Source organism: Mastomys coucha, unplaced genomic scaffold (assembly GCF_008632895.1).
Source record: "Mastomys coucha isolate ucsf_1 unplaced genomic scaffold, UCSF_Mcou_1 pScaffold20, whole genome shotgun sequence".
Lineage (NCBI taxonomy): Eukaryota > Metazoa > Chordata > Mammalia > Rodentia > Muridae > Mastomys > Mastomys coucha.
In genome coordinates this window covers 38,237,954-38,260,379 of record NW_022196903.1, presented here as the reverse complement: position 1 = coordinate 38,260,379, position 22,426 = coordinate 38,237,954, and the positions used below count along the sequence as shown (strand labels likewise).

At 40.3% G+C, this 22,426-nt stretch overlaps 1 protein-coding gene and 1 long non-coding RNA gene across 5 annotated transcripts in view; one reads left to right on the top strand and one right to left on the bottom strand.

The window, feature by feature from the left end:
* Tpk1 (thiamin pyrophosphokinase 1) overlaps nucleotides 1–15,641 on the top strand; it is a 364,719-nt gene extending 349,078 nt beyond the window's left edge. The window contains exon 9 of one of the 2 annotated variants that reach the window (XM_031381704.1): nucleotides 13,734–15,641. In XM_031381704.1, the coding sequence (XP_031237564.1) occupies nucleotides 13,734–13,852 (119 nt within the window). In that variant the 3' untranslated portion in view covers nucleotides 13,853–15,641. The remainder of the gene's footprint in view (nucleotides 1–13,733) is intronic. The other variant, XM_031381705.1, reaches the window with a different exon arrangement.
* Nucleotides 3,836–21,190, bottom strand: LOC116098825. 3 transcript variants are annotated; one of them, XR_004121954.1, is made up of 6 exons: nucleotides 21,041–21,190; nucleotides 15,302–15,360; nucleotides 14,250–14,440; nucleotides 10,240–10,411; nucleotides 9,022–9,164; nucleotides 3,836–6,919 (listed from the first exon to the last, which is right to left on the bottom strand). It is a non-coding gene; the product is annotated as an uncharacterized LOC116098825 (long non-coding RNA). The 3 variants fall into 3 exon arrangements; XR_004121956.1 differs by having other exon boundaries at nucleotides 14,250–14,404; XR_004121955.1 differs by lacking the exon at nucleotides 9,022–9,164.
* Nucleotides 21,191–22,426: the final 1,236 nt, after the last annotated feature.

Below are 22,426 nucleotides of genomic sequence, written 5' to 3'. Positions count from 1 at the left end.
ATTATACTACAGAACTGTCGAACCTACCTCTTATCCGTACTAGTTATTTAGGCTTCATAGAGTTTAAGAATTTCACCTTATAAATGTATACTCTAGGGCATGATAAACGTTATGATTAATGGTTTGTCAGAGGGTGTGTATTTGGAGAATTGTTACTATTTCAGAAATTCCTTTGCTCCTAGCAGATAAGGAAAACAAGGGTGTATTACCATTGATTGATCGTATGGTCAACCTTCATTCTGTCTCTCTTTACATAATATATTTCTCTTTTCATCACAGTCTGATGAGAAATTTTAATGGGGTGTTTCCACCAGTGGTAAATCCACTGAACCATGTAGAAAATGTTTTTTGCTTCTAGTAAGAGAAGGCACATTTTGTCACCTGGGAGAGTTGTGACTTCCCCATTAATGTTATGTTAAATTGCCAGCCTGCAGTGTGGCAGGAGAGTAAAGTCTAAGGAAAACCCACCATGGAGATTAACATACAAAAGAAGCCAGTTGGTGGAGACAGACCTGAAGCTTTATACAACAAATGTAGCATGCACAAACCAGCATACAGAGAAAGCCTTGGCTTCAGCATGCAGAGAAAACCTGTGCTTTCTTTTTTCATTAATTTATTTATTTATTCACTTTACATCCCAGTTGCAGCCTTGCTCCTGTCCTTCCAGTTCTACCCTCAAAATCCACCTCTCTGATGAGAAGGGGAAAACCCCCACCCACAGGATAGATACCAACCTGCCCTGGGACATCAAGTTGCACCCCACTCCATTAATACCAATCCTGAGACATCACGTTGCATCATGACTAAGGGCATCTTCTCCCACTGAAGCCAGACAAGGCAGTACAGCCAAAAGGATCCAAAGGCAGGCAACAGAGTCGGAGACAGCTCCCTCTCCAATTGTTAATGGATCCACCTGAAGACCAAGCAGCACATCTGCTACAAATTTGTAGGGGGCCTAGGTCTAGTCCCTGCATGCTCTTTGGTTGGTGGTTCAGTCTCTTTGACACCCATGAGCCCAGGTTAGTTGACTTCTGTAGGTCTTCTTGTGGTGTCTTTGACATCCAGCTCCCTCAATCCCCCCCCCCCCAACTCTTCAACAAGACTCCCAGAGCTTCACCTAATGTTTGGCTTTGAGTCCCTGCATCTGTTTCCATCTCCTGTTGTTTGAAACCTCTCAAAAGACAGCCAGGTTAAGCCCCTGTTTACAGACATATATAGCAGCCGTGGTTCTATATAGGGTTTATCCCCTATGCCTTGAACATGTCATGTAAGATAACCTGGATACAACATTGAATAAACTCTGGAAAACCCAGGACTTTTAAGCTTCAGTCAGAAGCATCTGTTTAAGAAATGCCAAGCTCTGAGAGGGAACTGTGACATGGGTCAAAAAACCTTGACCTTAGAACTTGGGCAAATGAATACCAAAGGAGAGTGGCTTGATCTGGACCCTAGCTCTCTGGGTCAGTCTCCCAGATGCTCCAGAAGCAGACTGGAAAGTTCAAGTCCAACTTATTATTATAGACACTAATCAATCTTTACCCAGGTATTCAGTTGTTCATTCAGTAAATGTGCCAAGTGTAGTTGGTATTAAGCCCAAACGTAATTACACAGGTGAGCCAGGAATGCCAGCTCTCTTCTGTCTCAGGGGAGTGAGCGGAGTAGAGAAGTGTTATCTTCAGTGTTGGTAGATGCTAATGTGAACCAGAACACTTTTGAGCATTTCCTGATGAAGTGGGATTTCTAGAACTGTCAGATTCTATTGACCAAGGACAGCTCTCACCTTAAAGTAAGTAAAAGTACTCTAGAGCCATTTTGAGTGACTATGACTTAGGAACACAAACTTGGGTTACCTCAAATTCCATGTGAACACTTGGCAGCAGTTTCATGACATTTTATGTTTTTACTAAGAATAGACATGAATCAAGGGAAATTTAAAATACATTCATCAATACATCAGCAAGGCAGTTACAACAAGATGGAGACAGCTTTTCTGTAGGCTTAAGGTACTATCTGATGACATTCTTAGCTTTTGGGTTGGTAAAAGCTAGTGGTCTATTAGATCAGTAAATTCCAAAAGATTCTTATCTTTGTCACAGAATGTTAGTTCACAGACAGTGGCAAGAAATCACTGTTTAGGGGCTAACACTAACCTGAGATGAGGTAATCAGCCTGTAGGCTTGCACCATTCCAACTCTCCATGTCAGTGCACTTTTAAGTAGTCAGTCTGTTCTTTTGTAATGAACATAACAAAACCCAGTATTGTGAAACATTACACTATAAACTTTACACTTGAAAAGGATGACCACACTTGTAATTTAAAACCCTTTGCAAGTATGCATACAGCTCTCCATTCTATCCTTAGGGGTTATTCTCATATATTATAAACCTCGTGAATATCTGTGTGGACAGTGGCAGTATTTTCACAAAATGTAAAAGTGTGTCAAAGAAGGAGAAGGGATAGAAATGTCATCACCCTAAGTGACAATTGGATGAAGCCAGTGAGAATGTCCTTCACTCTTGTTAAGGAGAGGCAGCATGACCAAGCCTAGAGTTTTCTTTCTCTTTCTAATTGCCATTTCTCAATGCTGTAAAATAGCTATGCTGAAAGAATTCAGACAGAAGTTAATTAGTGACCTTCATGTTAGTCCCAATGGCCTCTTACCTGGGAACTGAATGTATCCCTCTGTTCACTGTATTTGTAGCAGAAACTACAGAAAAAAGATCCTTCTTGTTCTCATCTTAGAAGCCAGCTGCATGTATCACTTACCAAGACTAGCAGTTTTCACAAGCATTTTGTCTGGGGGTTGGACTAAGTACAGCCAACTACACTGTTAAAGAACATAGCTTCCTTGGCTGTGAAGCTTAGCGATGGGCTGGTCTAGTGCACTAAGGTTCTGCATGTCCATGAACCTGCATCGTCAAGGCTTGTACGTGTCTTATAAGGTCCAATATGTTTAATACCTAATAATTAAAAAAATAATATTATTTTTCACCTTGACTTTACAGTTTTTCGAGACATGTAAAATCATATATGTTAGCCTAGCAGTGGTGGTACACGCCTTTAATCCTAGCACTTGGGAGGCAGAGACAGGCAGATCTCTGTGAGTTTGAGGCCAGCCTAGTATGCAGCAGAGCAAGTTCCAGGATAGCCAGCACTACAAAGAGAAATCCTGTCTCAAAACCCTCCCCCTAATATATGTGCATATATGTATATACACATACATATTGCTTATGTAAGCTATATTACTGCTCCTAAAATCTACCACCACAGCAATATGCTACAAGACCCATATACAGGGCTAAGTACTATTTAAACAGGATGTCTGAATTTCTGGAAGAATTTTTAAAGCAGCTATAACTCTTTGATTCAGAAGTTTACAATATTCAGAAGATAATGATCCATCAAAATGACAAATGTAGTAAATAAACTATTGACTCTGTTGATATGTATTTAAATACTGAACAAAATAAAAGAGAAGTAAATACGTTATTGAACGAGATAAGATCCACAACTCTCTCTGGCCAGGTGCCAGCCTGAGAAGAAGCTGCAGGCAGAAGACATAGCAAGGCACAGCTGAAGCCCAGTGTGTCAGACACTGGAATCCAGGAATAGCATTAGTAGATCCACATCTGGTCCCAGCTGTTTTTACATAGGCTTTTAGATGAAAAGGAACACCTTAGTCTTGGGGACAGTTTTCCCCTTGAAAGAGACATCATGAGACATCAAATACAATACATAGAACCCTGAGCCCCAGCTGTGACAGGAGATCACGGTGCCAGCTTAGATGAAAAGGTAGTATAATTCAGCTTTTACAGAACGTCTTCAATATTGAAATTGCCTTTCTTCATTTCTTTATTTTGTTGTCATTAGTGGGAAATTTCTTGAAAACCTTAATTTTTATTCATTTAGTTGCGATAATGTTTTACACTTTTTCTGATAACAACATCCATGTCCCTAAAATTACAAATGAGGATTTTAACTTAGTCTTTTTTGTGCCTTGAAGTGTTTTTCCCATGTTGAAAAATGAAGATAGATTATTGCATTTCACTTTTAATTCTTTTTGAAAATTTATTTATTTTTATTTTATGTGCATTGGTGTTTGGCCTGCGGGGGTATCAGATCACCTGGAACATGAGTTACACACAGTTGTGAGCTGCCATATGGGTGCTGGGAACTGAACCTGGGTCTTATGAAATAACAGCCAGTGCTTTTAACTGCTGAGCCATGTCCAGCCCCTTTAACTCTTATGTAAAAGGCACACATTACAGTCACAACAAGATCTCTGTCCCTCTCCTCTTAAGACATAACATCATTTCTGCATTTACTTTTTGTCACTTCTCAAGCCAGAGTAGAGCACTGACTTTCACAACTTCCACATTTTCATATTCCCCACAGAAAAACTTAAACCAGATGCTGCCGCCACATAACATAAGACAGTGTGCCCGCAAGGACTCAGTGATAGCAGATGCTCTTGGCACCTGAGATCTAGCCTTCTAATTATGGGGGCAGGTCATCACCACCATGAGGCATAAATAGGCAGTGGAAGGCCAGGTAAATAGATTAGTTCAAGCAAAATCTTTGTCAGATAAGTTTGCTTTGTGTTAGCTTTTCACAAGATTGTCTCCAATTTTCCCCTCCCTTCTCCCATTGCTCTGATCTGAGGAGACAGTTAACATCCTGCACTAATAGTCCTTTGAAACTCCCTCTTCACCCAAATACTGGCACTTGTTGGTTTTTGTTTGCCTGTGTGGGGTTAGTTGGCTTGATTATTATATTCTAAAGAGCAGGACTTCTGCCTCCTTCACTTATTGGGGTTAGATATCAGCTGTAGACTTGACATTGTGCATTCATTCTGTGCTCCTTTCCATCTTTCTTCACTTTTCTGTGCCATTTGGATTTTTTGATATACTCATAATAATCTCAGTTGACATTTGAAAGATGGAAGCAAATGTGATTTCAAGGCCTCCTTGGTGTGGATGAAAAGATGCTATAATACAGACTTTCCGAGCTTTTCCAGAGAAATCAGAGCTGTGTGCAGGCATTAACTCATTTGTCTTCACCTTACAGTATGAGAAATAACAGTGACAGACATTATTGGCATCTTCTAAATGGATGCTGAGGTTGCCTAAGGATTTTCCCCACAAAACTCATTGGATATTAGAGTAGTAGAAGGGAAGGTTGGGCTCTCTGTTCTCCAGGGTGACACCAAGGCTCAGCCACACTGAGTGACTGTGCTGTTCTTCAGACAGGAACAGTGGAATGAGAGCCTGGACCTGGATCTGGACCTGGACGTCACCTTTGCTATATGCTGTCCTACTACTCATATTTGTGTGGAGAGTTTCCAGCACGCCAGTGACCACAGGAGGCTGGGCTGAGTCCCGGAGGCTGAGTGCAGGAGAGCAGCCCTTTTATAGTCAATTAGTGCTATCTGTGCACACCGTGAAGATTTCCAGGCAGTTTTACACAACTTACCCCAAATAATTAAACAAACTGGTCACATTTTATGGACATGGACTGTCCTTTTTGTCTTATATACCCAGTGGTCTTTTCTTTATTTCTAAAAGGAGCTCTGATTATCTCTTTAACTTCTGGAGAGCCTGCCCTGAATAGAATACACTATTGATGTAACATATTAGGGAATGTGTTTTAACAAAGAAGTATGGTTTTTGCTTATTTTAGGCAGAACTAAGCATTGGAAAGTATTGATCTTGGAAAAAGAGATTCAAACTGGTATAATTAGTTGTGATTCCAACAAATAGCAGAACTTCTCTGGTATAATTGTGTTTTTGAGATAGCAGGCTGAATAGAAGCAAAAATTAAAATTAATTGATTAGTGATTGAGCATCTGAAGCCCCAGGCGTCTGCCAGGCCTCACGCAGGGGTGCGTGGATGTGTGCTGGCTGAGTGCATAGATGAATGGAGGAGGCATGCAGCCACTGAGAGGTGAAGGGGAGTGTCTTCCTTGCTTTGATGTGTGAAGACTCCTTGTTAGGCTGCAAAGGGGCTGAGTGCTGGCCTCAAGAAGCATCCATTGATGCTCTGGGAAGATAAAGTTCAGAGGGAATGCCCAATGTGGATATTATCAGAGGCTAGCACAAGAGGAAGTTTCACTTGCCATTGTCGCAGTGTAGGGCATTCTTCTGGAAAATGCAGGGTAATATCAAGACACATTTACATCACAGTGTAAGCAAAGGCTGCACTTGGACAGCTTCAGTGTGCCAACAACAGGATTCATGCACTGCCTCATCCCAGCTGTGTGGTTACTCTTCTGGAGTTCCTCTCAGAAACTGAGTCTCAAGTACACAACCTCTGTCTGGATCAGATGAACTTCCTTCAGTTCAGAATGGTCTTAGTGCAAATCAGTCAGAAGCTGTGGAGTTGACTAAGCTTATGTGGAAACAGGTGAAGAGAGTGCAGTGTTTCCTTGGAACCCCGTGGCCTTCTCTCCAGTCTCCTGAGGACCAGCATATCTTCCCACATTACCTCTGCTCCAAAGTATACATTGGTAGGACAAAGGTACTCAGACCATATGCATACATGTGTCCAATTGCTTTTTTTCAAGTGTTTTAAATATTAGACCTACTTTTTAAAAGTCTTTAATTGACATGCCTGTTTGCTTTGCTGAAACATAGAAGTCTCTCCACTAATTTGAGGGTTCATGACACTATTTTGAGGTGTTCTGGCAGCTAATTTCTTCACCACCCATAATCAATACTTATCTGTTTCATTATTCATTTTTGGATCCAGGTCAAGTAGTTTGAAGCAAAAAGTAATACTTGCATTGCACCACATCCCCCCTTAGCATCAGCTCAGGAGGCACGTAACCACTGCTTGTCCGTTTATTACTGATGCTGCTTCATCATTGATCGTCTGGCTAAGATCTGAAGGTCCCGAAATCTGGCTGTTCCCTTTGTTCTTCTGAAATTGAAAACAACATAGGAGTGGCACTGTGATACTGTGATCATCCGCTTGCCAACATCATTTCAGCTGGTGATTTAGCACTAATGGTTTCCCCTGACCCAGTTATTACACTGCTTGCTGCAAAATAGTGACTTTCTGTCACTCATCCTTAGAGTTGACATTCTTCTGTAAAGAGATTTTCTTCTCTCCTCCTGTCTTTGGGGCTTCTTTATTAAATGTATTGTTATGCACTTCCCTAAGCATTCTTTTCTACCTCAAATCGCCCCAGCTACTTTGTCCTTTTGACGTGTCTAAACAGGTTTTTGGATCATTTTCCTATTTTTGTAACAGGATGCTTCAGGCCCTTTGGGGACTTCTTATGTTCTGAACTAGGATTCTAAATAATCAGTATCTGATGCCAAGTGTGTTCTAGGGAGGGAACTGTATCCTTTCCAACCAAACAACTGCTAACCTAGTCACTGTAGGGTGGGAAATACAGGCTAAGGCAGGACCTGTGAACTCAGACTGTGTGCATCCAATTTGCAGACTTCCTGGAGGGGACCCAAAATTTCCCATATACATGGGAGATGTATGACTTACTAAAGGAATAGAATACCTCCAGAAAATGACTGGCAAGTAGGTAAGAAATAGCCAGGTAATAGAGAGTCCTGACTGCCATGCCAAGATGTGTGGCTAGGTCAGGGGAGATATTTTGCTTTGTTTTCATTGGACAGCTGTCCCCATTACAATTAGAGTCCAGCATCAGTATTCTCTTCCCATAGGGATGGCATGATCAGATGTGAGGGAGAGGAGAAGGAATAGACAGTGCCTTACAAGTAGTATACATTATCTGCCACAAGCTCAGGCAGTACTCTACTTTTTTATTAGCCATATTGGATACAGGGTACGTTCTTTTGATACTTTCAAGTGTGGTTTGTTTTAAGTTTTAAGTTTTTTTTTTTTCAGAAGTTTTCCTACAGCTTCTTCTAGGTATTCCTCTGCCTAAAGGGCAGTGATTGCAGCCTGTGATAATGAACATATTGAAGCTTCAAATATCTGTTGACCTATTCATAAGGTTTAATATTCTGAAACAACTTAACTTACACCAAGAGTCATGGGCCTTTTATAAACTGCCATGTGAGACTGTAGAATGCCATGTGGAATGATAGTCAGATTCTGTATAATCAGACTAAAAGACACAATTCTCATGGAATGACAGGTGACTGAATCTGTCCTGTCTTGTCACTGTTACTAAAACATGAGACTATTAGGAGCAGAGACACTCATCTTTAATCCCTGGTACCTGCTGCATTCAAACTCTGATAAATGGCATTATCCCTCCATGCCCATGCTGGCTGGTCTCAGGGCTCTTCCAAGTACCATACAGTAAAGTTTCTCAATGCCCTTCTATAAAATCACACAGTATTTGCACACAATCTATACATACCCTTTATATTCCTTAAGTAAACGAGGGTCTTCACAACAAGATATAGACTCTTTTAGTATCTTTTATAATACACACACAATATAAGTTGTTTCTGTAACTATACTTCTCAAGAAATAACTCTAAGAAAAAAATAGTCTGTATATATCTATACAGACTGTTGTTTCTGTAATAGTCAGAGAAAACAAAATGAGGTGAATTTTTCCTAAGTACTTATTTTATGTTAGAAATCTGATCCTGTATTCTATATACCGACACCTGTGCAGCCAGGACTGTTATTCACATTCTACACTTAAGGAAACCGAGCCCACAGTAAATAACTCAACTCAGTGAGTTAGTGAATGGGACCACTGGGCTTTGAACTTGGGTCTACCCTTCTGTACTCCCCATGAAAGGGTCCACACTGTCTTGACAGAGAGACGCTTTGTCTCTACAAGCTCCTGGTTCTCATCCTTACACCTGTCACCTTGGGACAAAAGGTGAGAATGTTTCTTGTATTTCTGAGTTCTAGTTCTCTACAATATGAAACCCAAATGTTTGGCCTCAGCCAACACCCTGTGAAATTTCACTAGAATGGTAGTTCAACTAGTCTATGTTGTCAGGCCTGCCCAACAGCCTGCCATCAGCACTGGTGAGGAAGATGGGTGGAAAAAAAGAGAGGAGATGCAGTGTTTACCTTTACACAAAGGCCAAGCCCAGGTACTGGGGTTGCTTGTAATCCCATTGTGTGTTTTATTTTTGCCCTTTGTTAGAATCAGGGCTTCATCTGAATGGCTGGTTGATGGCTGCAGCTCTTTAGGCTCCCTGTACTCTGCAGTCCTGAAAGAGGAATATCTGAACTTGAATCTAAATGGTCTAAAGACTCAGCCTTGTTCTTAACAAGTTCTCTAGTGTGAAAATAAGAAGGTGGTTTTGTCTCCAGCATACATGAAGCTCACTCCCTTTGCCAGTTTCTTCTTTAGGATGAGCACTCCTAATCTAAAGATCCAAAATACTCCATATTTCCATGCTGTCTACACACAGGACACCACCAGTGGACAGTTCCATGTCTGCCCTTGTGTGACAGGCAACAGTTAAAATGCAATCACTACACTACATAAGATATGAAGTTAACAATAGCTTATGTGTACACAGTGTTAAAAAGGACTTGAGATTTATCCTCAAGATAACATTATTTATTCATATACTCTGAAATCTGAAACATTTATATAAACATTTATAAATCTTAAACATTAATTAGGTTGCTGGCATTATAATATAATCATGTGTCACAGATCAGAGAAGTGCTCCAGCCCTTCTGTATTTCAAGATTGAATCCTTAGATATTTGGGAGTGAAGAGACTCCAGTCATAGCACAAAATGTCTCTCAAGATGTTTTTTCTGTGAAGATTTTATTGTGGTATTCAAAATAATGATTTTCTTAGAAATATAGTAAATTTGTTGTTTTTTTATAGGGTTTTATTAGTATATATTTATAATATACAATGATGAGTTTCACTGTGACATGGCTACATGGATATAATTTATTTTAACCATACTTTCCCATTACTTTTTCTTAGTCCTCTCTAACCCATCCAATCCCCTTCCCCTCCCAGTTAGTCCCCCTTCTACTTTCCTGTCGTGTGTGTATGAGAGAGAGAAAGATTGAAAGATTGAGTTTAATTAGGTTGCTGACATAGACATACTGAGAGGCAATGGGCAGAAGGCTGGCTCCCTCTCCTCTCTCAAGGGTAAATCCTCAGGAAGGGATGGGGCCTCATGAGCGCCTTCCTGTCTATGGTATAGTTGTTGATGGACCCAAATTTGTACAGTCTTTGCAAGTAATGAGTTCAAGAGAGCAGTGGCCACACCATGCCCAGAAGACAATCCCACATCCTCTTCCTCCAGCTCTTACCTCCTTTCTACCCCTTCTTCGACAAAGTTCCCTGAGGCCAGGGGCAGGTAGGGAGGGGGGTGTTGACACAGATGTCCCATTGTGGCCTGAGCATTCAACCATTCGTTCATTCGTAGCATTTTGACCAATTATGAGCTTTGCAGTATCCACCATCCACTTCAGAAGGAAGCTTCTGTGACCAAAGAAAACATCAAGGATAGTCCATGGCCCACACTAAGTATACGAAGGACTTCACACGCACAACATGCCCATTTAGCAGCTCCCACTCAGGCCTGTGACATTGTAAGCTTAAATGGACTGTCCTTTTTTACCTTATTCGTGTTAGTTTTCTACTTTTAGTTCAGTTTCTGTAAACTGGGACATTATCACACACACTTGGTGCCATTAATTAGCTGTTGCAGGAAAATCAAATATTATAGAATAAAACCTATCTTACAGTTGTCTTGCTCACTTAACTATTTTCTGAAAAGGCCTCATTCCTATGTGTTCTAATCCAGCCAATTCAATTATTTTCCCATTTGAAAACTAATTAAGATATATCAGCCTGGCGGTAGTGGTGCACGCCTTTAATCCCAGCACTTGGGAGGCAGAGGCAGGCGGATTTCTGAGTTCGAGGCCAGCCTGGTCTACAGAGTGAGTTCCAGGACAGCCAGGGCTACTCAGAGAAACCTTGTCTTGAAAAACAAAAAACAAAAAACAAAAAACAAAAAAAAAAAAAGATATATCATATCTTACAAAAACAAAAATATATGTCTGAAGGCCTAGAATTCTTAGCTCTCAGAAAATCAGAAAGGAATTCATGCACAGCTATCAACCACAGCAACAATTTCATGCTATTATCCTTTGAGCTCAGTTAAAACTAGGATTTTCATCTAATTGGTTTCTAGACTTAAAACACCTATTTTGTCACTGAGCACTCAGGAGACAGAGGCAATCAGATATTTGAGTCCAAGGCCAGCCTGGTCTACAGAGGGAGCTCCAGAACTGTCTGGAAAAACTATAAAAACAAAACAACAACAACAAAAAAACACATTTTGGCAATTTCAGGTGACTGTGTATACTTAATTCTTCACTATGGAGATTCTAAAGTATTCTCTTTTGCCTTTGTGATTAATTAAATGATATCAAAACCTCGTATTGCCCCCAGGACAAAGTTGGTAAGCATTTGTTCTGCTAGTCCTGGGATGCGTCTAACAAAGCAGCTTGGGGAAAGCAGTCTTATTGGTAAGCAAGGTTATCACTCGGAGTTAGCAAGTGTGCTGTTTTGACCCCACCATGACTCCCGCTCACACCCCATTATCTACACCATGGAACACTGTCCGAATCTGCAAATACTGATGTGCATATTCCCATCCTGCAGAAACTGTATCTCAGAAAGCGTTAGCTGAGGAGACAGGAGCCGCTCACAGTGTCCTGCCTGTTACAGTAGTATTCATAGGAAGGTCACTCTGCATTCCTCGACAGTTCTACCTGGTGGCTTCTCCTTTCCTTAGGAAAGATGTTGACAGCTACAAAAAGGAAATAACTTAAATTTTAATAAGGAAAAAACAGCTACCTTGGTAATGTTGACTATACCTTGACTTTGCATGTCCTAGATGTCCTCTGGAAGATAACAGGCCCCCTCTAGTGGAGAGTGAGCCTTCTAACAGCACACTTCCCCTCCAGCACTGAACTGCGGAGTTAGATTTTGAAGGAAAGGACAGGGTCTGCTTTATGTTGGTTTATGTTTCTCTTCACATTTTTTTTAATTTTTTTTTTTGTTTTTTTTTTTTCCAGACAGGGTTTCTCTGTGTAGTCCTGGCTGTCCTGGAACTCACTCTGTAGACCAGGCTGGCCTCGAACTCAGAAATCCGCCTGCCTCTGCCTCCCAAGTGCTGGGATTAAAGGTGTGCGCCACCACCACCTGTTTCTCTTCACATTTTAGCCACGAAAATCCTGTTAATCAAAGGATGTTTGCAAGAGAGCTCTTTGAAGTCACATTGGTGAAATGAAGTGCTGTGAATAAGAACCTCGTGCCAAGGTGCTAGCTTGTTAGGAAATAAAGTACACATGTACATGTGTGTGCCTGTGAGATAGATAAATATACAAACTCTAACTACAAAATTCAAACTTACAACTTTGACTCCCATTGTTAGTTAAGTGCTTGAATGGCAGTCTTATCCCTGGCCTTCGTCTTGAGCTGAGTATGTAACTTGTACACAGTATTGCACATCTGAAAGTCAGCTTTGACCTTTGTGTTCCCATTAGCGTTCCAGAACATAAGCCATGCTCACCATGGCATTCCTTTATGAAACAAAAATAATGACCCAAACTCCATGCTCTTTAGGTATCTAGTTTTCTGTCCCCTATGACTTGTACTGTGCCTAATAGAGTTTAATTGTTTTATAAAATTTTATTTCAGTACCATAAAAAAATAAATAAAACTTTCCCAGGCAAGCAAGAAAGTAAATGGCACATGACAGACATGTGTTCTGAGTTTAGAATTAGTAAAGAAAATGAGGGGGTTGCTAATGAAATTTATTATCAATAATAATGTATAGCCCCAAACAGTGAGTGATGGTGGCAAGTAGTGAGAAGACTGGGCAGAGAACACCGTCGAAATTCTTGCCTTGAAAACTCTAACTCAAGAAGAAGGAAAACCAAAATGTGGATACTTCGATCCTTCTTAGAAGGGGGAACAAAATACCCATGGAAGGAGTTGCAGAGACAAACTATGGAGCAGAGACTAAAGGAAGGACAATCCAGAGACTGCTCCACCTCGGAATCCTTCCCATATTCAATCCTTCCCATATTCAGTCATCAAATCCAGACATTTTTGTGGATACCAGCAAGTGCTGGCTGACAGAAGCCTGATATAGCTGTTTCCTGAGAGGCTCTGACAGTGCCCGACTAATACAGAACTAGAGGCTCACAGCCATCCATTGCACTGAGTACAGGGTCCCCATTGAAGAAGCTAGAGAAAGGACCCAAGGAGCTGAAGGGTTTGCAGCCCCTTAGGACGAACAAGAATATGAACTAACTAGTACCCTCAGAGCTCCCAGGGACTCAACTACCAACCAAAGATGGTGGTGGGACTCATGGCTCCAGCTTCATATGTAACAGAGGTTGGCCTAGTCGATCATCAGTGGGAGGAGAGGCCCTAGGTCCTGTGAAGGCTCTATGCCCAAGTGTAGGGGAATGCCAGGGCCAGGAAGCAGAAGAGGGTGAGTTTGTGAGCAGGGGGAGGAGGGAGGGAACAGGGTTGGTTTCCCACCCCCCCACACACACACACGCCCCGGGAAACCAGGAAAGGAAATACCAGTTGAAATGTAAATAAAAAAAATATCTAATTATAAAAAGAAAAGGAAACTCTACACCACAGTGTGTTTCCTGCATTCTCCTTCTGTATAACTTCTATCGAAGTACATGATCAACTGTGTTATTATAACTATTGACGAACTTGGTATACACTGTGAAAAGTTTCTTTTCACTAATCTGTTTCCTTTTTCCCACAGCAAATGATGTGCTTGGCTTTGGAACACTGGTCAGTACTTCTAACACCTACGATGGGTCCGGCCTTGTCACTGTGGAAACTGACCACCCACTCCTCTGGACTATGGCCATCAAGAGCTAACCTACAGTGTGGCAACCATCTTGTGCCTGTGCCTTCTCTTACCTGCTCACTGGTTCACTGCTCAGTATAGACAAACACATAGGTGTGCAGAAATCTAAACTTCTCCATAGCGAGCCATGAGCTTTCAAGGTGTTAGGGGTTAAGGTATAGCTGAGCAGCAGAGCACTTGTTGGGCATACAAGGCCTGGGTTTCAACCTTCCACACCACAAAATAAAGATGGTGGTGTTTAAAGATTCCAGGTTATGCTATAAATGATATCTCAATGTTATATTGATGGAAAAATTATGGTCTATCAAAGCAAATAAGGTGTATTATACAGCCAATATAGCTAATGTGGATCATTACATTATATAATTCAGTTTTGATCATTTTAATTTAATTAATCAGTCCACTTACCTTAAAATTCTGTTTTTAATTTTGAAGCACCAGAAGCTGTTTTGTGTTGCCTTGGAATCTAGCACTTCCTTAAGTGCCTGACAACAAGGGCTGCCTCCTCTGAGCATCTCCTACCATCAGATTCCGCTCTGTAATGTACAGTCTTTCCCCGACTGCTGTGATAGAATGACACCGGTTCACTTTAACATCATCTTTTAAAAGATAAGAATCATTGACTTAATTGTTTGGTTTGAAAGCAAGCAGCTACATGGGCTGCAGGGAAGTGAGAAATGGCAATTCCGGATTCACTCAAACATTAACCCCTGAAAACTTGAAAGTACGCACTCTGAGCTCTACAAACATGGGTGTCCTTATGAAAATTGTGACATGCCAGAAAGCTTCGTGCTGAGGAATCAATCATAAGCCTGAAAATACAGTCACTTTTAACATATCTTGCACTAGGGGCTGGAGAGATAGTTCAGTGGTTAGGGGCACTGGCTGCTCTTCCAGAGGTCCTGAGTTCAGTTCCCAGCAACCACATGGTAATTCACAACCATCTGTAATGGGATCCGATGTCCTCTTATGGCATGCAGGTGTATATGCAGATAGAGTACTCATAAACATAAAAATAAAAAAAAAATCTGGGGAAAAACACACTTCACACTAAAAGTCAAAATACTAATTCATGGACCATATTTACTGACATCACCAGAAAATGAGTGTGCCTATGGAGAGAAATAAACACCACTTGCTGAGGAATTGACACCTGAAGCCTGTTTCTGCATCCCAGTCCACCATGTACCTGGTTCCTGAACTGCTTCTCTCTGCTGTATGGTGAGAGGGGTTGTGATCACTGAGTGTGTGAAAGAACCACAGATATAAACTCTAAATGCTAACATGTTGCAGTTGTAGAGTAAGTAATACACTTCCTGATCTAACCTAAGCTTGCTGCTGCATTAGAATTTATTCATGTTTCTTTCATGAGCTCCCCTACTCATATTCCTACCCTCTCCTGTCCCATTTGTTAAGCTGTATCTTGCCAAACAAACCATGATTTAAGGCAACCTACCTACCATGTTAGACTTATCCAATGACTATGTTACTGTCTTCTTGGTGCTACAACAGTATGAAGCTAAAATAGAGGAAGAAAGGGGATCAGTTGAACCAATACCAAGTTCTTAACAGAAATAGTTAGAATCATTATTATTATTATTTTATGCAAATATATGATTCTGAAATCTGAATGTCAAATAAAAAGTTATCAATGTGCATTCTGTAATGAGTTTCTCAGAAAATGTTTAATGTTATCACTTGTATTTCAATATGACTAATCTCTCATAATCAGTATTTCTATTCAAAAGGTGACTTAAGATGTGTAATTCATAATAAAATCTCAGATCTGATTGCAGATAGCAATCCAGTCCTATTAAGTTCTTCCTCTAACCTTTTCCCGTGGACATAGAGACCAGGTTATCTTTAGACAACCCAGGCCAGTGATTTATATTTCATCATTTTAGACTCCTCTTGCTCTAGCTATAAAAAGAAGAATTGCATGTCTTACCTTACCATTCCTTACTTTGTAAGAGTTAGAAAAGAGAAAAATAAAGATAATTTGCATCCTGGGTACCTAATTGCTGGAGAGAAGGAGCCAGTAGAGAGCTGCATATTTTCTGGGGTAGAGAAGATAAAGAGAAGTTGTACAGGAAGACATCTGAGAAGCAGGAAGAGATGGGGTCAGACAGTTGAAGAGCACTTTGGTGACCGGCCCATGAGTAGGATCTTCTGTACCTTCATAGTTCAAATGCAGACCTCAGAGGCCCCATATATCTCTTCCATTCCCAACAGACAGATGCTCGTCTGCCAGGAGAGAGGAGCACCCAAAATCCTCCACTGACTCATTTAACTCAGAACCTCTAGCAGGAAAGCCTATGCAGAATGTCTAGTTGCTGCCTCAAACAGTATGTGCACAAATAAAATTAGAAGGGAAAAGGAGATAGGACCAAAGCTTGGGCACGCAGCATCCTCCTTCACCACCACACTTCATTACTGCAAAGTAGAGGCTCAGCCATGTCTCCAGCTTCCATTTTGCAGACTGCTGACATGTTCATAACAAGAAACATATTCATTACATGCAAAAGACATATGTCCATCATTCAAAATATTTAGTCTTACTTTCAAAGAGTACATGTCTTGTTAAATCTGAAAGCATCAGTGTGTATGTGTGTTTCTGTGTATGCATCTGTGTTTTAATGAAGCTTGGTAAACACGGAAACCCTGGAATGTGTGTGGTCTGGATACTTATCCCAGACTCTCACCTGTGAATTCTCCCAGAAACATTGGATGTCCACCTCAGAGATTATCTCAAAGCAAAGGTGCCATTCCCAGTTCCTGCTGACAACTGAAGAACTGCTTGTTGGTGTTACAACGACATCTTCCTGTCCCTTGAAACTACATAAGGGCAGTCTCCCTTTGTGTGCTATCTGCCTCTATCATCAAACAAATGCTCACCTTTTTTTAATAGCAGTCACAAGAGCCTGCACATGATGAGGTGAAAGTCAACCCCTCAAGGAATTCCCTCTTAGTCTCTGTTCAGGTCAAGTCCTGACCTGCAGCCTGTGGCTATAATGGGAAAATACAATTCGGGCCTGTTAGGAAAGGCACTCATGCCTCTTGGACCTTAACTTAGGTCAGTTCCTTCCTTCCTTGATCAGTTTGTAGCTTCTGTCATCTATTGACTATTGCCTAAAATGACACTGGGCTACCCAAAGCACCAACTTGGGTTTAAGTGGACATCAGTCCCATTTTCAACAACTGGAGTTGCACATGACTGTGAGACATGTCACAGGGAGTAGGCTGGAATCAGGTGTGGGTCTGCCAGGAATACAGTTTGCTCCTTCATTTCTGGGTAAAGGTCTGAGCAGTTTTCACTGGGGTTGAAAACTAGGACGTTAACTCAGAGAAGCAAAGAGGAGGTGACATTGCCTGGGTGTTTGCGGAGCTATAATGCTAGTTTTGCCCATGCATCTCTATGTACGGCTTGCACCTCTCATCTATCCCTGTGTGGAACCAGCCTTTCTTACTATTCCTGCTCACACGTGGACCTCCCTGAGCACTGCCTGAACTGTTGAAATAAAGCAACCATAGATTTGATGTGACTGAGGCCGATGGTGTGCAGTAAGTCAGGGAAGAGGAAGTGATTCTTCCCTCCCCTAAGGTTGTATGATTATTATGGTCTCAATGGTGACTTTCGAAGTGTGTTTGCAATGAGCCACAAAGAATATATTTGCCTTATAATGCAATCTGTAGAGAAATACATGTATACACTGAAACCTGTAGTATGTTTTAATTTCAAATTAAGTTAAAAGACATTTATTTATAATTTGAAAAGCATGCCTTGGAAACAAACAAAATACATAAAAATATAGGAGTCCTACACTGAAAATAAACTAATTTCTTTAATTCATGATAGTGATGTCATTTTTAAAATGTATTTCTTCGTACAGAAGAAAGTTTAAGCGGCAAGGTCAATTCCTTCCTGTGGAGACCCTGAATAAGGGCTGGACAAATTCTGCCGGGTATAGGTAGCACAAGTTTGCCCTTCCTTGCCTGTAGCAGTTTCACTCATCAGTCATAATTTTCTTTTCTGGTGAGCCCCAGCCAAAGCCTCAAAATCCATCTCAAAACAGTTATCCAAGCAGATGTGATCGACGACGCTCCACTGACTCAGAGCTAATGTGTTATTTTCCCACTGTATACAAAACCACTCTGCTGACAGCCCAGGAAAGAGGCTGTGCAAGCATCATACTTACTCCCAGCTAATGGGTAAGTAAACACATGCAAGGACTTTTTCCCTCTGTGCTAAAAGCAAGGGCTTTGTGCACAGCAGAAAACAAAACCTAGGTCCATCCCGAAAATAATTTGGAAAACATGACATAGGCCTTTTGCTCATTCATACTTGAGAAGAGTCTTTAGAACAGACCAGCTTCTTCCTGAAAGCCAGAATCTCTAAGGTACAATCCTAAGTCCAGATATCGAAAAGGAGCTTAGTTAAAGAGTCAAAAAATTATAACTTGTACCTTAGCGACAATTTATTTTAGAAATAGAAAAAAAATCTAAAGATTTTGTGAATATTTAGTAGACAGAGCTTGGGGAGGGGGGCAAAAATGAAAAATTGTAAGTCTAAAATTCTGTGTTCCATCTGAATAACTGATTTCATGTCAAGTTGATTAACATTATGAATCTTTCATAGACTGTAAACCCTGAGGATATGCACATCTGTCTTCCTTTGTAGTCTGTTAGCTCCTGCTCCTACAATAGGACTGTCTGCTGCAGGAGTTCAATGGAGACATGTAATATGCTGCTGTGCTAGCAAATCTCCACCTTGCACCACACTGAGAAAACACATGCATTTCCCACCCTACTGTTCTTTTTCTTCCATGGTTCTGAACTGTCTATGCTAATATTTCTCTTACATATTCTAATTCCGCATTGGACAGAGCTGGTAAAAATCATTGTTCACTTTTCTTTCTAAAGAAGGAAATATTTTCTACAAGGCCAAGTCCAGGCTCCAAACGCTAATCCAAGGCAAATATTTTGATAAACATAAGGAAAAAAATCAGGCCAACCAAGGACTACAAAGTGTCCTGAAATAAGTGGACAAAGGACAGGAAAAAACACAAAACACACAATGAGAGCTTGGGACAGTGGTTTGGGTGAAAAGGACCAAAGACATCAGAGTGAAGACCATCTCTGCCCGGTGGGAGGAGGCAAAACAACAAAGAAGTTAACAGAGAAATTGTTCTGACTTGAAACCACAGTTTAAGACAGGATGATTGCTGTCATTAGCTAAGGGAAACTAAGACAAAAATGCATGCTGCTTCTGACAACTTAAGGATATGCCACTGGATCGTATTATCTCTATTTGTATTTAAATCTACTTGTTCCCCCAAATTAAGCTTATGAAATTAATTTGAGAATTTTAAAATCATGAAGTGAAATATATTGTCCCCAGCCAGTCTTGTAAAACATATCAGTTTTACTAATGTACTTTTATTAATTCCCTTTATTAATAGTGGTAACTAATATTTAAAGAATTCATGCAAACTTCTATGTTTGGAGCTATCTTTTTGCCTGTCTTTTTTTGCCAATTTTCCCTCTTTATCCCACCACATCTTATTGTATAGACCCAATAATTTTAGTGTTATCTTACAAAATTTAAAAACCAGTTATCTCCAACATAATGGGGTTTTCAGTACTATATCCTTATGAGCAAACATATGAAAATGCTTAAAAATAAGGATTTCTTAGAATAACCTAAAAGCTTCCATTTCCCATCCTATAGAAAAGACTTAAGTGCCCGATGACATTCTCCACTTCAGCTACCCTATTAATTTAAGAAATCCCATTTATTCTGCCACTAGTTCCCTATTCATGAAAAAACCTTCCTTGGCCCCAATGGGCCACACACTGCTCTTTTATTTTCATTCCTTAAAATTCAGGGAAACTTATGTGAATAATGAGGCAAAGAGAAATGGTGCAGAAAGTTGCTGGAATCACTTTTAGCCAGGAAATTTATTATAGATATTTTAAAATTGACCTTTTAGTCCAAGTTTTTATTCAATTCCAATGCAAGAAATTAAGCAACAAGGTCAATGTGAATACTTGTATGCCAGTGGCAGTGACCGGAGATTCATGAATAATAATAATAATAAGATTAAATTGGTAAGGAGCCAGTAGATTCTTTTTTCTAACAGCAAGTAGAAAAGCAGAATTTTTTAACAAAGAATTTGAACTTTTACATCACAAAAAAAATTACCCTTTGGGAAAAAATACCATAAATATGAAAAAGAAATGTTTATATAAATCACATATATAATGTCTATATCATGTGTGTATAGTAGTAATGCATGCACATAAGTATATTGATGCTATTCATACAGATGTTACCATTACACATTCCCATTTCAGGGGTTAATAGCTTTCCTTCCATCACTGTAGGGCTCTGCCTTCTCCTTGAGATGATAACATAAGTGTTGAGCTTCACAGTACTGAAATCATGTATCTCATATTCATGGGATAATAAATAAGTGAATTGACTATAATGAATTAGGAATTACAGAGGTCTCAGGTTACTAGAAGCATCCATCTCAGAAAATATCCCCATACCAACAGGCCTTTAGAGACTTGAAGGAGGTATATCCCATCTTGTAGGAAAGAAAGCTCCCAACAGCATTGCTATCTACCTATGACAGAAAAGACTTGCTCCCTGGGGGCTTGGCAAATTCCCTGGACTGTCAGTATTCAGTCTGCTCCTGGATCAACTCTCTTGAAGATCTAATCTACAACATAATCTCCAAGGATCCATAGTGATTGACTTTCTGGAAAACTGAAAATATTTTACCAATATGACGTCTGAGTAGAAAGGCACCTATGTATTCTATCTTCTAGTGTCTGTGCTACTTTGAGTAAAATCATTAGAAGCAATTTTAACCTTATTTAACAGTTATTTTCTTGTGGCCAAATTAAAATATCACTGATGTTTCATGTGCTAGTCCTGTCTCTTATGTGAAGACAGATTTGATTTGATATTTGATTTATGGAAGAATATGGAAAGAATAATATAGGTAAAAATAACTTTCCTCATTACACACAAATTCCAAAGACACTAATCCTGTAACAATGAGTTAACTTTAAATAAAGGAGAAAATACAGGTAAATGGAACATTCCAGATTGGTATATAGCTCTTTCACATCAGGTTGAGTGGCCACTGTAAAACAGACACTGGGGTAAACAATATTTTTTCAGGGCTTACCTGACTCTCAGTGGTAAACAGGTCAGAAAGGGCTGTTCCTGTTCTGGTTATTCCTCCAACTCCTCTCCTGATGTTTCTCATATTCAATTAATAGCCTAACTTCACTATGAAAATCATAGCCTTCAAAATGAACTCTATAGAGAACTTACGTCCCACCCCACCCCTAACCAACACTTGGCTCCTCCTCTTACCCATACCATTTTCCTATCTGTGACCAGAGATAAACTATCCACATCCTTATCAAGACTGTTCCCTGCACCATGCACAGTTCCTTAGCTCCCCTAGAAAGGTCCTTCTACAACCTGCCTGACCTATATCTTTCATCCAAATCATTCTCACTAGCAAACAATTACTTTTTAAGTGCATTCTTACACTCTCAGCTACCACCCAACTTTGCTATTCTTTTGTCCAGTCACTAAGCTCCTTTAAGAACCTGGTTTTGTCTATTATGTTCTCTTGCTGTGAGGTGATATCATGACCAAGGCAACTTATAAAAGAAAGTATTTACTGGAGGGCTTGCTCAGTTTCTAAGGGGTAGACCATGATCACCATGGCAGGAAGCAGATGGACATGGTGCTGAGCAGGAGCCGAGTGCTCACTTTCTGATCTGCAAGCATCCTTCCCCCTGTTCTTGCCCAAACTGTCAGACAAGATTGTGTTTCTCTCTGTATTCAAAGTGGGCTTAGGCTCTCACCACTTCTTCCCGGGCTCCTTCACATTCCCATGCCCAATCTCAGCATGGTCTCCCATCACTTCACCGTTATCTCATTTCTCCCCCAACTTTAGCCACATCTACTCAAACTTCTACTTGAAACCCTGCAATGACTTTGAGGGGAAATACAACTGTTTACAGTCAACTAATATGCCCCTGGCCTTCCCTAAGCTCATTTTATAGTTTCCCCTGCACACTGTGTTCAATTCCTCAGCCTCTTTGCCAGTCTTTTTATACATTGTCACTCATCCTAAGGGCTTCTGCCACACACCAGAATTCCAAGCATTCTTAAACCAACATGTGAAAGTGAAGTCATCCTAATGATAACATATACAATTTGTGATTAATGAAAATAAATAGAATACAGTAATACTATATAGTCTCAACAATCCCTCCTCTACATCTAAAAGTTCCAAGTAAAAATACCTCCCTCTAGAACATTCCTCTAAAGTGCGAATCAAGTCTTTATTCAATAATTATCTAGACTAAAATCTTTTCATGCCCATTTTTCTGCAGTTCTGGCAACAAATTGATAACCTTGGGCATTTTTTAATTAGCTGCCTTTTAAAGATGGTTTGCTAAATTAGTCAACTATGAAATCACCTCGACCAAACGATTAAGTTCAGATTGCATTTCCAATCCATCGCCTGTTTTTACTGTATGAACATACCGTC